The sequence below is a fragment of the Dunckerocampus dactyliophorus genome, chromosome 8 (genome assembly GCF_027744805.1).
Source record: "Dunckerocampus dactyliophorus isolate RoL2022-P2 chromosome 8, RoL_Ddac_1.1, whole genome shotgun sequence".
NCBI classification, from domain to species: domain Eukaryota; kingdom Metazoa; phylum Chordata; class Actinopteri; order Syngnathiformes; family Syngnathidae; genus Dunckerocampus; species Dunckerocampus dactyliophorus.
The window spans coordinates 5,086,495-5,102,969 of NC_072826.1; the positions used below are offsets into that span (position 1 = coordinate 5,086,495).

Genomic DNA, 16,475 nt, shown 5'->3' on the forward strand with positions numbered 1-16,475 from the left:
AGACGTTTCTACTCACTTAGCATCAGAATAGTGTTGAAGTGTATGAATAATGGCAGCCTGTCATGCATAAAGCATGGACGTGGCCCCTCTCTCTGGTTTCATGTAATATTATACTGTATGCCACTTTACCAACATTTGCTGCTGTCCCTTTTTAAAAGTGACCACTTGCATTGACTGTGGAGTCATTTGGGTAGTTTCAAACAACCTAGAGGGCGTGACTTGCACATGCCAATTATGTCATCGGCCTACTTCCTATTTATGATTAAGCCCAATAAACGTGGCCTAACAACAGGTGGCCAAGTACTCAAATACCCCTTTTCCTCTGTGACTGCTTCAAAGTAGTCCTAGCTTTGCTCCCAACACAGGTGCTGAACGGAAGCCCGTGTGTGTGTGTGTGTGTGTGTGTGTGGTGGAATGGGTTATCTCAGGTAAATATGTCATATTTAATAATATTAGCAATCTTCAAAATAAAAGCTCCAGGCAACTCGCTGCTTTTCATCTGGAAGTTTGACACAACGTGACTCATGCGGATCTCCCTTTTGTTATTTCCTGATGGGAGGTGTAACCCTTGGGACATAATGACACACCTCCCCAGGACAATGGAAAATGAATCTGGTGTAGATTCAGTTCCAGCTCTGAACTAAATCTGCATGAGCACCAAAGGTGGCTGCAGTGGAAAAAGGGTATAATCGTGTAACGCTACAGGGCGCCAGACTAACTTCTTTGACTAAGAGCACAGTGGCCCCTAACTTCAAATGAAAGTGTAGGGGTGCACACCCAAATGGACTTGCAAAGTAACCATTTACATTTCCTCTCATTTTCACTGTATCACTCATGAATACTTGAACAATAAATGGCAACTGTCTTCTGCAAGACCTGTTTGGTGGCATCATATACACCTTCAAATGTCATGTTGCGCACATTTATTGATTACAATATTTACTGTAGACCAGAAAGCACGAGCTTGTCCTCACACCTAACAGCTTCATCATTTTCATTATCATCATATGTTGACTTCAAACAATAGTTTGATTTAAAACAGGGTCGGAAGATACTTTTCTTCGGTGTAGTCAGACAGAATGTAACGTGCAGTGCTTTTACTGTGAAGGCAGGAAGTGTGGTGTTGTTAGCCGTCTTTCCTTCATGTTAAGCTTTCACAACTTCAGTGGTCAAAAGTGCTTGTGTTTGTTTTATATGCAACACAACACTTGTTTGGAAAAGAACGTGGGTTGGCATTCTAGCTCATTTGCGCGTTTTGGGTTGGCATACTTGCTCATTTGCGCGTTACTGTTGACTACTGGGCTGACGTGTGGAGCACAAGTTTGTCAATAATTTGACATTCAATAATAATCAAATGAAATTGGCATATCAACTTGTCGCACACGTGTGAGTAGAATGTACTCGAAATGTCTCAAATTTTTGTGGCAAAGTGCAAGCATTTAGTCACAGTCCGGAGCCCTGAGCTATCTTCTCTTCTCCTGAACCGCTGCACACAAATGAGTCAACATTTAGCCATACTTGCTTGCCCTTACGGGCTCCACACATGCGAGGCGACAAACTACTAGCAAACCCTGCACACAGGAGGTGATGAGTAACTGTGGCCAGCTACACCGGTGAGCAACGTGCTCACCGCCATAGCAAATTAGGAGTCTCCCATAGTTTTGATTGTCAGATTTGGAAGGAATTCGGGGACATCAAAGTAGTTGAGAGGAGGAAAAGCAGCCAGTTTTGAACAGGTACTCCTGTTAGTACAGGACACGAGAGCGTGCTGAATAGCATACTGTCCACTCATTGGTCAATCAATGAAATTCCCGCTGGTTGATGAAAAGTTGAACAGTTTTCAACTTTCTGGGATCAAGTCGCAAGCCAACGTGTGCACGATGATATGCGAGAACACAAAATTTAACACACACGAATTTTGCGTGTCGCTTGACAGGACAGAGACTTGTAATAATCGCCCTGTTGCACAGGTTCCATTGAAAATGAACAAACTGGAGGCGACGTCGCCTCACGTGTGTGGAGCCCATGACTGTGTAGCCTGTGTTATAATTTTTCTGAAAAATACACCACACGGTGGCGCTGTTATTAAACCCCATAAGTCAGATTGGTGTTTGACACAGTGCAGTGCACTCCACAGAACACCTTAAGTAACTTTAGGGTGTGTAACCAAATCGCCACAAAATTTGGTAGACACATTTAGGGGAAGGACAAGCACATGTGTGTCAAATTTGACTGTTAGAAAGGTATAAAAACATGGCCACCATCAACTAAAACGTCAAAAAGGACTGAGCAACTAATTGTCCATAAGTCAATGAGCATTTGTCTAAGGATTATAAAACTTTGAGGGTGTCTGGATTCAATGTTTGCTTAGCTTGTCTTCCTAAGCATTTGGAGCACAACATGTAGGGGGCGCCACAAATGTCATTTACTCTCATGAAAAGATGAGTACTGGAAGTGGTTGACATCTATGCTGACAATGTACACATTTCTAAATGTATCTGTGTGTTTTTTGTGCTTGTGTGTTTGCAGGAGACAGTGGAGTATGCCTTCCTCATCATTTTCACAATCGAGACCTTTCTGAAGATTATCGCTTACGGTTTGGTGATGCATCAAAATGCCTACGTGAGAAACGGTTGGAACATGCTGGATTTCGTCATCGTGGTCATCGGGTGAGCGCTGGGGTTTATTTACCTGCGTCCTTACGGCAGCAGAGCGAGAGAGAGAGAGGCATCTGCTGACTCAACAATTGAGTTGGCTGTGAGGATTTGCACTTTGACAGTCGTAGCTTACAGCCAGAGAGGCGGCGTGGCTGCATGTGTGAAAGTTAAAGACGCTTAAGCCTCTGCTCCGAGTGGCCAAGTGCTAATAGAGACCCTCATACGCCCACACTGTATGACCCAGAAAAGACAGAGAGAATACATCAGAGCTTTACCACCACTGGGATGAGTCACCATCCCTCCATACGCTCCCTCCCATCTCTCCCTTTCACTTACTCTATTTGGCTCGCTATCTCCCATCCTGCTCTGCTTTGTCTTCCGTTTCCCCGCAAATGTACGCTTTGTCATTCCGAGCTGACACAACATCCTCTTTCACACAACCTTTTTGCTATCTTCCTCTTTCCCCTCCGTCCATCTTCCCCTCTCTTGCCTTGTGACGAGCTCTCCTCTAATATGCACAGTCCAGTGGGTAGCTGGGTCACATCTCTGTCTGTGTGCGGCATGCAAGCTTGATCTGGCGTGCACTCACATGCAAAGACGGACGCTTTGCCGCCAAGTGTGCCCACTCATTGGTTGCAGTGACACACGGAAAATAGCGCAGCCTGTGTTAGATGTCCACAATTCAAAACATCAGCGTCCATCTGGATGAATTACACAAACATGCTTTAAAGGACTGTCGGGATCAAAAATAGTAATGTTGTGTTACGGCGCTGCTCTCCATCTGAGCTCGGAAGACATGCTTCTGCATTTGTGGAGCTGCAAATCAATTATCTCCTCCACGAGGGCCGATTTGGACTGAGATGGATTACTCAACTCAAACAAGTCGAGAGTCTGCAAATTGATTTTCATTGCTTTCGAAATAAACACAATTGAACTGATTTGTGTACCACAGCATGTGGCGCTGTAACACAATTTATGTAGCTTGGACCTCAGAGATATACTGCGTATATGTATATATATAAAACTCCATTTAATTCAGCTGAGATACACTCTAGCTTTCACATGGCCGTAAACAGAGTAAGTGGTGTAGAAAATGAATGAATAGCGTGTGAAAAATGTTGGTATAAGTAGCTACTTCCATCATAAAGGTGTCCATATGTGAAGGATGGTTGGCTTGGGTGGCTGAGTAACAAAGCAGCCGTCTTAGAGTCTTTGTGACTCACTGAAACAGGTGCAGTCTGGGCTTCTAAGAGCATCCTTCAGCCCCAGTAGGCAGCTCCATTCTCCACTTGTAGTCCACAACTTTTCATGTCATGCATGCATGATTTCCTCTCATGTCTGATTGATGCTGATTTCAGCTTCTTTTCTTTTCTTTGCATGATGCATACTCTAGAGTTTCATTAGAAGTCATTGTCAAAGTTAGAGACAGGCACACTTTAGACTATCCATCCATCCATCCTCTTCTGCTTATCTGAGGTGGGGTCACGGTGGCAGCAGCCTAAGCAGGGAAGTCCAGACTTCCCTCTCCCTGGCTACTTCGTCCAGCTCCTCCTGGCGGATCCTGAGGTGTTCCCAGGCCATTTGAGAGACGTAGTCCCTCCAATGTGTCCTGCGTCTTCCCCGAGGCCTCCTACCGGTGGGACGTGCCCTGAACACCTCCCCAGGGAGGCGTCTGGGAGGCATCCTGACCAGATGCCCAAGCCACCACATCAGGCTTACGTCAAGACGGAGGGACAGCACTTCAACTCTGAGTTTCTCTCAGATGATGCTTCTCACCTTATCTCTAAGGGAGAACCCAGCCATCCTACGGAAAAAAATCATTTCCTCTGCTTCTCCCGCCATCTTGTCCTTTCGGTCACTACCCAAAGCTCATGACCAAAGGTGAGGGTTGGAACGTAGATTCACCACTAAATTGAGAGCCTTGCCTTTCCTCTTCACCACAACAGAACAATGCAGAGTCCACATCACTGCAGACGCTGCACCAATCTACCTGTCCATCTCACGTTCCAGCCTTTCCTCACTTGTGAACAAGACCCTGAGGTACTTAAACTCCTCCACTTGGGACAGGATCTCACATCTGCAAAAAGCAGAGACCCATTTCTGCTGCCATCAAACCGCAACCCCTCAACGCCCTGGCTGCGCCTAGAAATTCTGTCTGTAAAAGTAATGAACAGAATCGGTGACAAAGGGCAGCCCTGGCGGAGGAACGAGCCCGACTTATTGCTAGCAATGTGGACCAAGCTCTGACTGTGGTCATACAGGGACCCAGGGTCCCATGCACCCTCAAGGCCCACTTTAAACTAATGTATCCTATATCCTATCTGACTGATAATGTCAAAGGTACAAAATTAGTACCTTTGTCAAGACAAACCCTGTTAAAACCATCTTTGTCGTCATGAACGTGCAATTCTGTACTTGTTTGTGAGAGTGGAATTAACAGCTTTTATCCATTAACATGAAGTGAGCATCGTGGGCTGTGCACCATATGTGCAGTAGCAGTAGTAGTAAGCAGGAGTCCAACTGTGTCCTGGTGATATCAGTATTGTTTGTGGGTAGCTGTTAAAAAAAAAAAGTGGTAACACTTTCTACCATGGTGGCCTGAGCAATAATCAATTTCACTGTTGTGCAAAAGGGGTAAAAAGAAATATAAGGGATGATACATTTTGCAGTTGAAGTTTACAATGTCTCACAAAAATGAGTAGACCCTTCACATTTCAGCTTTTCCAGGGATAATACAATAGAAATGATACTTGGATATAATTTAGAGTAGTCAGTGTACAGGTTGTATAGCGGTATAGATGTACAATCCACTGAAAATGAGTCAACACAGCCGTTATTGTCTAAATACAAGTTAGTAGCAAGATAATTGGGTCTTGCCTCCAGCCAAGCATGGTGGTGGGGTTGCACGAGTGCTGCCGGTACTGAATTCCAACATGTAGCGTGACATTGTGAAACAGAGCAGGACGCCCTACTTTGGAGAACAGTTTTCCAAGATGATAAGGAGCCCAAGCACACCTCCAAGATGACAAGTGCCTTGCTGAGGGAGCTGAAGGTGAAGGTGATGGAATGGCTGCCAGTGGTGGATGTTAGAGATCTTGCCCTTCTCCATCTCGCTTTCTTCTGTTTGAGGATACGTTCAGGTCTGGAGGAGACATACTTGGCCACTCCATCACCTTCAGCTTGCTATTGTAACTGGCTAACTACAGGCCTTGACCAGTCCTCCGCAGCATCCTCCCTGTTGACAGGAACTACAGCATACGCTGGGATCACATGACCCCTGTGCTCCTCCTCCCAGTGAAATGAAGGGTTCATTTTAAAATGCTGTACCTGTCTGAGCTCCTGCAGCCTCACTCCCCAGGTAGGGCCCTGAAGTCTGCAGATAAACTGCTCCTGCGTGTACCCCAGTGTTTAGCTCAAGAACAACGACATGAACGGAGTGATCCCTTTTGTCAGTCATACAGTACAGTCTCTTTGTCTCAGTTGGTGGAGGCGGGGCTGCTAGCATACACGCTGAGCGCAGAAGTGTGTAACGTAGTAGAAATTCTATGATTTTTGAAAAACCCTGATAGAGTTGAAGCCGCGAAATTGAACGCGCAAAGTTGCGAGGGATTACTGCACCGCTGTAAAGCTGTACACTGACTACTCTAAAGTAGTACTCTAAATTTGATATCAAAAATATTTAGTGCTTATAACTCCAGTTATTGTGCAGATGGTTGGTGTGGATGCGAGTCAAACTGAGGCTTTGTGTCCTTCTCCCGGCAGACTCTTCAGTGTGGTCTTGGAGATTCTGACCAAAGATGAGAAGGCAGACGGTGAAGGAGAGGAGAGCCACCCGTCCATGCACGGTCACGGTGGTAAACCCGGCGGATTTGACGTGAAAGCCCTTCGAGCCTTCCGTGTGCTGCGACCCCTGCGGCTGGTCTCAGGAGTACCCAGTAAGTAACACGCCGTGTGATTAGGGTTTCTCTTCATTTTTGCAAAATGATCACAGTTCTTCTTCAGGATACACCGCAAGATAACACGTGATACCCTGAGGACTGTTTTTTTTTTTAAAATACATCATTAGAACAAGCACTCAGAGGACACAGCCCCTGGTGTAATAAATGCCATATAAAGTTATGGTTATGTTGGTAATATCATTACATCAGCTTTGATGTGCACTTACGTACGCCTGCACAAACTAAAGACTGACTTATCCAGAGATGTGTCTCTAATGTTTTGCCCCTCTCGTGTAGCAAAAGCAATGAAACCATCACCTCAAATTATGATGCAGTGTAGTTTTACAACGACAAAAATGAACTCATTATTTCTCGATGTTCATGTTCCACCTTGCTTAGGTTTACAAGTGGTGTTGAACTCCATCATTAAAGCCATGGTCCCTCTCCTTCATATTGCCCTCCTGGTCTTGTTTGTCATCATCATCTATGCTATTATTGGCCTGGAGCTTTTCATCGGGAAAATGCACGCAACCTGTTATCTTCCTGGCTCAGGTATGAACATTTTTTTAATCTGTTAACTAGGGTTGTGAAGGATAAACCGATGCGACGGGATATCCGGTTTGACAAGCGAGAGATGCGGCTGCATGGGTATCAGCCTCCTGGATGGATAAGAATCAGACATAAAATGAATGGATTGTAGAGGCTTGCACCGGGTATCGAAGGACTAGCAACCGCTTGACAGCCCATCTCTTAAACAGTGCGAGACCCTGGGCTGCTGGTGAAAGGATTGTCATGCATGCTCCGTAACTTAGCATGACTGAAGACCAGAATGGATGTAAATAGGTAGTATGCTAGCTAGTCACCTGGAAAGATTTTCAACACATCAGCATTTGTACATTATAGCCATCTAATTGATCTTATTGATTATGTATTGTGTAAAGCTAAGACAGGAACGACATCAAATTAAAAGCAGTAAATGAATACAGAGCCACCATCCACCAGTACCAGCCTGGACAGTACCAGCCACGTTAGCACTCAGTAAGGTCAGAAAATCTTACCTTGATATGTTTTTGCAATGTAGCCAGCGGCACTGTTTGTGAGAGCGCACTGTTTTGGTTACATTCAGCAAGAGTAGACTGTCGGGACGAAGGCTCACCTACATTGGTAGTTTTTTTTTCCCAGTTGAGAAAACTGTCCGTGTCGGTCATAATTATGAACCAGTTTTTTTTAATCGTTCAATCGTTTATCGTGACAGGCCTAAATATATGGTTTTTGAATGGCCCGTGTACCTAGATCCGTATGGAATGGTCTACCACAAACATTTACATCTCTACTGTTCACTGACTGTATGTCTATTTTACACACTAAATGCATCCCTTCAACATGTGGCAGTTTTGTCTTTCCTTGCTTGTTTTTATCTCTTATGTCTTATGTAGACATGTTAGCAGAGGAGGATCCCGCTCCATGTGCGATCTCAGGGCACGGGCGGCAATGCCCCATCAATGGTACCGAGTGCAGGGAAGGCTGGCAAGGCCCCAACGGTGGCATCACCAACTTTGACAACTTCCTGTTTGCTATGCTGACGGTGTTCCAGTGCATCACCATGGAGGGCTGGACGGACGTGCTGTACTGGGTGAGTCCCCGTCCCACGTGGCGCTGACCTGCCGTGTTGACTGTCACACGCCTTCAGCCCAAACGTCGCCTCGGATCACACGCACGGCAATGTGACATTTTGTTGATGAGGCCGCTGATCATTTCCCGAGGCACCTCGTGTGATTGACTGGCTAAATATGATTGACAACTAACAATGCAGTGTGTGTCCATACTACATACTTTTGCTGTGCCTTTTTCTGTATATCTTATTTCATGATTTCTTCTCTCTTCACTCCTTTTTTCTTACCCCTCCTCTCCTAATCTGCGTTAACGTGCGCTCCTCCAGATGAACGATGCTATGGGCTTTGAGCTTCCATGGGTGTACTTTGTCAGTCTTGTGATCTTCGGCTCCTTTTTTGTTCTTAATCTGGTTTTGGGTGTGTTGAGCGGGTAAGTACTTTCTCCTCATTGTTGACAGAGGCCCTCCGCTTGAGTGCAGACTCAGGCGGTCTCTGTCCTTTCTGTTTGTGTTTGTTAACTGGCTGCTTCTGGCTCCCATAGGTCAACGACGCCATAGGATGGGAAACACCTTGGATTTATTTCGTTAGCCTCATCATACTCGGCTCCTTTTTTGTGCTAAACCTCGTGTTAGGTGTGCTTAGTGGGTAAGAGGCAGACGTGTGCAGTGGCGTTTTCTTTGCAGTGTTTGCTGTGGTTTGCTCCATGCAAAAACATTGCTCTCAAATTGAACATAGGAGATTTAAGGGTCCCTTATTATGCAAAATTGACTTTTTCATGATGTTCTCACAGTAATATGTGTCCTGAGAGCATGAGCACCAAACATGAGAAAAATATGTCCCCTCCCTCACTTGTGAGACAAGAGGCGCTCAAACGATTGCTTGTGAAGTTCCGTGTTTTCGTGACATCATAACGGGACATTATGGACATTACGCTGCCTCCGACTTACCCTGAGCAAGGTGAGCCCGCCCTGTGTACAGTGTTCCTTCGTTCTATCGCCGTTCACCTTTTGCGGATTCGCTGTTTCGCAGAATTCTTTTAATGCTTTTTCTGAAATTTTTATCACAGCGTATGAACCCTGTTACAGGCCGAGCCTGGCCCTTTAAGAAGAACTGCAGTGTGGGAAGTTGAGTGTCTCTCTTCCCTCTCTCGTCTGTCTGCACCGCCCATTGTTTTCTGCGTCCCGATTGGCTGTAGACCTTTGTCAATCAATCTATTCTGTGCTGCCTTACCGTGTTTCCTGTGTCATTGCTAGCTTGCTTGCTTGCTAGCGTGTAGCGTGTGAATCTTCGGTTCGAAGGAGATGGACCGCAACAGGAGTGAAATACGCGTGAGTGACTTAATAATTTCTTGTGTCCGACCTGTAGGTTGATCATTACAATTCAGATGAAGGTTTGAACATCTTTGAGAGTGTTTGAACAAGAGAGAAATGTGAGAAAATGTTATTGCCTGTCTGAGAAAAGTGTACAAAGTGTAAGGTGAGGGGTTTTACCGCCTTAAAACACATATAATATTTGTCAAAAAATGATGTTGGCTACTTCGCGGATTTCACCTATTGCAGACTATTTTGGGAACCTATAACTCGCGATAAACGAGGGAACACTGTATACACCCACCACTTTGTAAGAAAAAAAAAAAAGAGGCTTCGCTACACATCTTAAAATAAAACCCGGAACTCTGCCAACTATCCATCAGTCAGCTACAGACTGATCATTTTGCTTTTCTTTGACGAATAGGTTAACTTGGCATGATGTTACTGTTAAAATGTGAGTGTAATGTTAGCACTGTAGCTCACATACTGTAGCTATGCTGCCGTCGCCACCGTTTGTGTCCTTCTGTCCCACTCCTCAGTGTTACATTGTTGTATGGGATATATGGCATCCATTACAGTGTATATGTCAACATGGATAAAGTACACAATAGCTCTACTTGGAGCCACACACTCTGTCGGGGACAGGCGCGGACAAACACAGCTCATTAGCATTAAAGCTACAGACACACAGTAGGTCTTACTAAAAGCACTTTGTCTCAATTCTGCCATCAAAGCTGGATTTTGGACAACACACTGTCAATACACTACTGAAACAGAAACTTAATTACCATTGTTGAAATTTTTTTTTATAATATGGGACCTTTAAAGTCATGTAGTACAAAATGGACATATTAGCTGATGAATTCGCACTATACTACATGGACAAAAGTATCTTTTATTGAGTCAGTTAGCAACTGAGTTCCCTTTAGCAAGACATTTTCTATACCACAGATCACCACTATTCACTAAGGTTTTGTATACGGTAGATCACTGCTAGACTCTGGCTGCTCAATTTTTGCACCCTTCTGGTAAAATCCATTTTTTTTGGTGATGTGTTGAAAATCTTTCTCAGTGACAAGCTAGGCGGTGTCTAGTAAATAGCGGTAAGTAGCAGTGACTAGTAAATAGTAGCTGGCTAGCTAGCCTGCTAGCATTTACATCCATTCTGGTCTTCAGCACATTGTTCCCACATGGGTGTGCATTGTCACCACCACTTCCCGCATCCGTGAAGCAGTCCTGGCATTATTTGGTCCCGCACAGCCCTCGTGACGCCACGCAACAGCTGGCATCACCCCTATAACTTCATTCATTCCTCTATTTGAAAGGAACCTACAAGATGTTGAACTCCAGACAGCAAGCTCATGCAGTAAAGAAATGTATGTTTATATTTTCTTGCAGCAACAGATAGAGAATGTGTAAAGAGCAGGAAGAAGGCAATAAACGAGGAAAAAAACCAACCAATTGCTGACTAGAAGACATGACTTTGGGAATTATAATTAGTTATTAACCAGGTTAATTATTATTCCACGTGAATTGCTCCAAGAGGTGGTGGAAAAGTGAACCCATTCATGTGAATGAGACATGCTGAGGCATGCACGCTTTGATTGTTTGCACATAGGCTGCGATGCATTCGCGGTGCGTTCATGTTGCATTCATGACTAGGTCACAGAAATAATGCATGACACAAACTTTGAACATTTCAAAATGTTCTCGTTGGTGTTGGCCCGATACTTTTGTCCATGTGGTATATTTCTACAGTGTTGGTCTCTGACCCCTCGCTGGCGTCACACTGTGACGTCCTTTTCTTGGCAGCTGCAAAGTGAGCATTTCCTCCTCCTCCCACTGCATTCAAGCCGTCCTAACCTCCTGAGAGTAAAATTCATCTTATTCCTCGCTTTTCACTCCCCTCTCCCTGCGCGCTCCTGAGCTAGCAAACCCTCGTTGTCTTTCCCGGCATTGTGAAATGAGGATGGAGTTATTACAGTAGAGAAGGAATTGAGCCAGTAAAGCCAAGTTAACAAAATCATCATCTCTTGTAAGCATCTTGATTGAGCATCTTGCTTAATACTAGCAATCAGCCATCTGTGCATGACATCTTTTCTTTACTATTCATTTCACATCCCATTCACAGCACCATCTTCTGCACTTGTTGAAGCAGTTTGATGTCATCTATAAATTTAGATTCTACGCCAATGTTGCCTGACTCTTGAAAGCATCTGTCTACCTAAATTGCCTCCTCTTTATGATGAGGATGTTGGCACTGCTGCTGGAGGGATCTAAATATAGTCCCGGGCTGTTTTTCCAAAGCGTACATCTCCCTCCAGTGGCTAAGAAGCAGAAAAACAGACTTTAAAGGTTGTGACTGCTTGATGGAAGAGATTATGCACAATGTCTTGCTTGGCTGTTAGACAAACACATCCTCTTAATGGCGATGATTCATTGCAAAAGAGGTGACTCATTTGTTTCCATTGTGGTGCGCAAATGTGTTTGCTGTGCAGTCCTCCTTATGTAAGCACCATTTTGCTCACCGATGTGCTTCTGTGTATGTATGTGTTTGCATGCTTTGTCTCCTTGTGCTTTCGCCTAAACCCAGAGAGTTCTCCAAGGAGAGAGAGAAGGCCAAAGCTCGTGGAGACTTCCAGAAGCTGCGTGAGAAGCAGCAGCTGGAGGAGGACCTGAAGGGCTACCTGGACTGGATCACTCAGGCTGAAGACATCGACCCTGACAACGAGGACGAGGCGGACGAGGAGTGTAAACGCAACCGTAAGTGCATTCTACATTCAGCGTTTTCACTTTTCACCCTCTAATGCCCAAAGAAATCTTCCCCTTTAATGTATGTCAGCGATGAAAGTGGAGCACATTGCAACCACCGCTGGAGTTCAGCTGAGAAGGGAAAAAAAACCCATTACTCGAGCAGTATAAAAAAAAATCTTAATCCAAATCCTCTTTATATAAGCAGCACACATGAAGCACAAACTCATTCACCTTCAACTTTCTGCTCATTCCCTCTTCAATCATAAACTACACTTCCATTTAAAGGTCATCCACAATTCTTCAACATGGATAAAATGAGGAAATAAAACACTTTTTTTTTTTGCATAAAATACATGAAATTTAATAGATTTTGCAGATAATAAACTTTAAAGTGTTTGAGCCCCCCTTGAGCTGTGACGTCATCCCAGTAAGACATCCCGCTGTCCCGCTGACGCCTGTCCCCTTATTTTCTGTTTAACCATCACCGGAATCTTTTGAAGTTTTTGGAGAGAATGCCAAGACTTTGTGTTGCAGGACCGCTCACGGTGTTTGTCTTTTTAATTGGCCGAAAGACGAAAAAGATCTAGACCAAAAAACAAGGTGCCATGGAAGTGGTGGTGGTTGGTATGCTGGGCGCATTTCAACCATGCAGTGTTGCCAGAGAGCTGGGATACTACAAGGCAAGACATAAAATATCCATCTATGACTTGTATGTCCAGTAAGGCAAAGCGGCCACTTCAACCGTCTCAACTTGAGAGTCGGAGTCCGACAGCCAGCCCACCGGAACCTTTGAGATCAGCGCCGAAAGCTAAAACAAGTCCAGGCGCTGTTGAAAAGCCAAACACATCTAGAGAAAGTACAACAGTGCCATTTTGTGTTTCTGAATGTAAAATGTTGGCTAAATGAATGTTAGTTTTAATGTATAGTCTGTAACTGTTTACATTTTTGACAAAATAGTCCCTGAAGAAAGTACCTCTAACTCGCATCAAAAGTTTTGATCTACCTGTATTCTCGACTACCTCCGTTTTGAAATTGATAGGGCTGTACATATGATTCCAGTTTCTGTTGTTTCATCAGCCGGAGACATTTCTTCCTCAATCCTCGCTTGTTTCCGAGCTCGTGTTGTGTCCATGTGGTCCACCATTTTGAAATGGAATGGCTCCTCGTATGACGTCACAGCTCTACGCCAAGCTGATGAAACCCACCGACTTTCAAATGAAATTGCTCAAGTTCCCCACGCCGTACAACATTTTGGAACCTTGGGGAGACACTCTACATGTCCCGCAGTACGTGTTTAAAGAAAAAGATCCTGTTCGGGATAACCTGACTGTAAATTCGGCTAAAGCTAGCCTACACGGCAGCTCCATTCTTCCTGGCTAACATGCAAATGCATTCATGTGATGTATACCCAAGTAAAAGGTATAAAATCAATCCATTAGCATTACCATTCATTTGCTGTGTGGCATGTTAGTACAGGATCTCCTCTCCTGTAGGCGCCTCAACAGCGACCACCTTCCCATGATCTCTCCTACCACCACCACCACCTCCGTCTTTTGCTCTCCTGCTGCTCTTTGTCATTGTTGGATTTCTTGATATGTTTGAATACTGTTGTTGTCCTGTGCTGCTTGTCTGCTCTGACCCCATTTTGATAGCAGCCCATTCTCCTCCCCAACCATGTCCCTCTGCTGTGCCGTTGTGTCTGAATGCATGGACTTGCATGCATTGCACATGAAGGGGTGACTCTGGCTGACCTTACTGAGAAGAAGAAAGGAAGGTTTGGGTGGTTCAGCCAGTCGTCCGACACTCATGGTACAGTAAATCCTGTGCTTTTCCCTCCTTTTTTTGCTGCTTTTGTGTGAGTTCATGTCTTGTTTGTTTATGCGACTAGAATGGCATGGCCGGAGACGGGCCAAAGGGTATCCCACCCCGTGGTCCAGCAGATGGGCTCGCTTTCTTTTTTACAATATGCTTTTTCTAGTTAATGCAGAGAAGACTGTTGCATTTTTGCCAAATGAATGTGTAGAAACAAACGGGTATCATAGGCCTTATGGTGCCTACTACTACTACTACCCGATGAGTTCTGAGCAAAATTTGTATACCTGTAGACATGCTTTTTGTGTGGACAGCGATGCATAGCTGATGTCATGTTCTTTACACTGTCATCTAGTAGACTGAATCAACAGCACCTCTGCTGGTTACAGCCAAGTAATGCACTCCATTTTGCCTCATTTGCTTTAAACTGCACTTAATTAATTTCACACAGTCAATCTAGTCATTCATTATTATGCCCATAACTTACATACTGTACATAAACCCATGATAAAGAACAGCAACCCAACAAAAACTTTGACCATAGTTTCAGAAACTCTAGAGTCCGCCTAGTGGTACAGTGTTGAATTACAGTTCCATCAATCCTTAAAACAGGGGTGTCTAAAGTGCGGCCTGGTAGCCATTTGTGGCCCCCAGTTTTTTTTTAAATATATAATATAATTTATATATAATATAATTTAACAAGAAAATGAAAAGAAAAAACCCAACAACAAAAATGGAGAAAATCAACAGTAATTTTACAATAACGTTGTAATATTCCGAATAACAATAACGTAGATTTAGTAGCACAAAGTTGAAACATAAAAAAATGTTAAAAATTATGAGAAAAAAAACAAATAACAGTTAAAGGTGTGATTTTTGGACAATTAGGTGGTAGGAAAAAAATAATAATATGGGAATACGGTCAAAATATTATGGTAATAAAGTCATAATTACAAGAACAAAATATACAAGAACAAAGTTGAAATAGTTGGAAAGAAATATGTTTTTTTTTATGACATAGTATGAGAAACAAGCAAAACAAATACACGTTGTAATTTTTGGAAAATTAGGTTGGGGGAAAAAGTTAGAATATTATTGGAATAAAGTCAAAATATATTGGGAAAAAATTGTTATATTACAAGAAAGAAAGAATATTGAAATGTTCAAAAAAAAGAAAAAAAAACAGCAAAAATGGGGGGAAAAAGAGCAAAGAGTGAAGTTGATATTAATAATCTGCTTTTTCACCTATATGCCAAAGCTGAGATGAAATATATATAACTTCTTAGCAGATCTACATGTGTTGCTTTACAAAATATCAAAGTGGCAAAGTTGCATCCTTTCATTTTTCACTACGTGTTCCTCACTGGAAAAATGTTTGGACACCCCTGCCTTAAATGCTAGAATATTTGTCAGTAATTTAAAATCTCAGAGGAAGATGCAATTGTGTTTTGGAAATGTGTTGTCCAAAATCTTGATGCTGGAATTGCAAAGTGGTAAGCCCTACTGGAAACATGCCGCTTTGTATGTGTCTGTAGCTTTAATGCTAATGATGCTGTGTCTCCGACAGAGTGTATCTCTCCAAGAAGCAATACTGTGTACTTCATCCACTTTTTACATACAGTATATACGCAGTAAATCTGCACTTGGCCATTTTAATAGATGGCATATATCGCATACAACAGATACATACTTTATTCATCTCAACAGCAACGTAACACATAAAGATTAGTGACACTAGCATAGCTATACGCTACAATGTTAACACAAACGGTGGCGACGGCAGCATAGCTACAGTATGTGAGCTACAGTGCTAACATTACACTCACATTTTAACAGTAACATCATGCCAGGTTAGCCTATTGGTCAAAGAAAAAGAAAATGGTCAAACCTACAGCTCCCACATCTGTAGCTGACTGACTGACTGACTGACAGTTGGTAGAGCTCCAGGCTTTGTTCTAAGATGTGTAGTGAAGCCTTTTGTTTGTTTGTTTGTTTTGTCCAATTGTTGTCCGTAAAGGGTGGGGCAGAAATAGCTCTCCAACTGACACAACTACTTTTGTGAAATGCGGCTAATCTTTGAAAACAATTCTAATATCTGAAAGCTGAGCACGTTTGTGTGTGTCATGCCTCATCACTTCTTCTTTACGCCTCATTAATGTGTTCAACCCTTGTGTCACAGTTTTTGTTGACCTTCTACACTAAATGCAAAAGTCTATAATTACGCCTGAAAAGTACCAGACTCAGTAGAAACGCATGCTTTGATAGCAAACCCCGCCCCGTTTCCTTCCCCCGTCGTATTTCGGAGGCAGGGGCTCACAGTGTCAGTGTCGGAAACAAGGCTAAGCCCCGATACTCTCTTCCAGCAGTCAGCACTATTTGCAGAGCTGACAG

General features: G+C 43.6%; 1 protein-coding gene across 6 annotated transcripts in view; it reads left to right on the plus strand.

Annotated features, from left to right (window-relative positions):
• The window catches only part of cacna1da (calcium channel, voltage-dependent, L type, alpha 1D subunit, a), a 91,858-nt gene that overhangs the window by 23,780 nt on the left and 51,603 nt on the right, over window positions 1-16,475 (plus strand). For 4 of the 6 annotated variants that reach the window (XM_054785207.1, XM_054785209.1, XM_054785208.1 and 1 more), the window contains exons 4-10: window positions 2,530-2,669; window positions 6,420-6,592; window positions 6,995-7,147; window positions 8,032-8,228; window positions 8,535-8,638; window positions 12,112-12,281; window positions 14,007-14,081. In XM_054785207.1, the coding sequence (XP_054641182.1) occupies window positions 2,530-2,669; window positions 6,420-6,592; window positions 6,995-7,147; window positions 8,032-8,228; window positions 8,535-8,638; window positions 12,112-12,281; window positions 14,007-14,081 (1,012 nt within the window). The remainder of the gene's footprint in view (window positions 1-2,529; window positions 2,670-6,419; window positions 6,593-6,994; window positions 7,148-8,031; window positions 8,229-8,534; window positions 8,639-12,111; window positions 12,282-14,006; window positions 14,082-16,475) is intronic. The other 2 variants (XM_054785211.1, XM_054785212.1) reach the window with 1 other exon arrangement.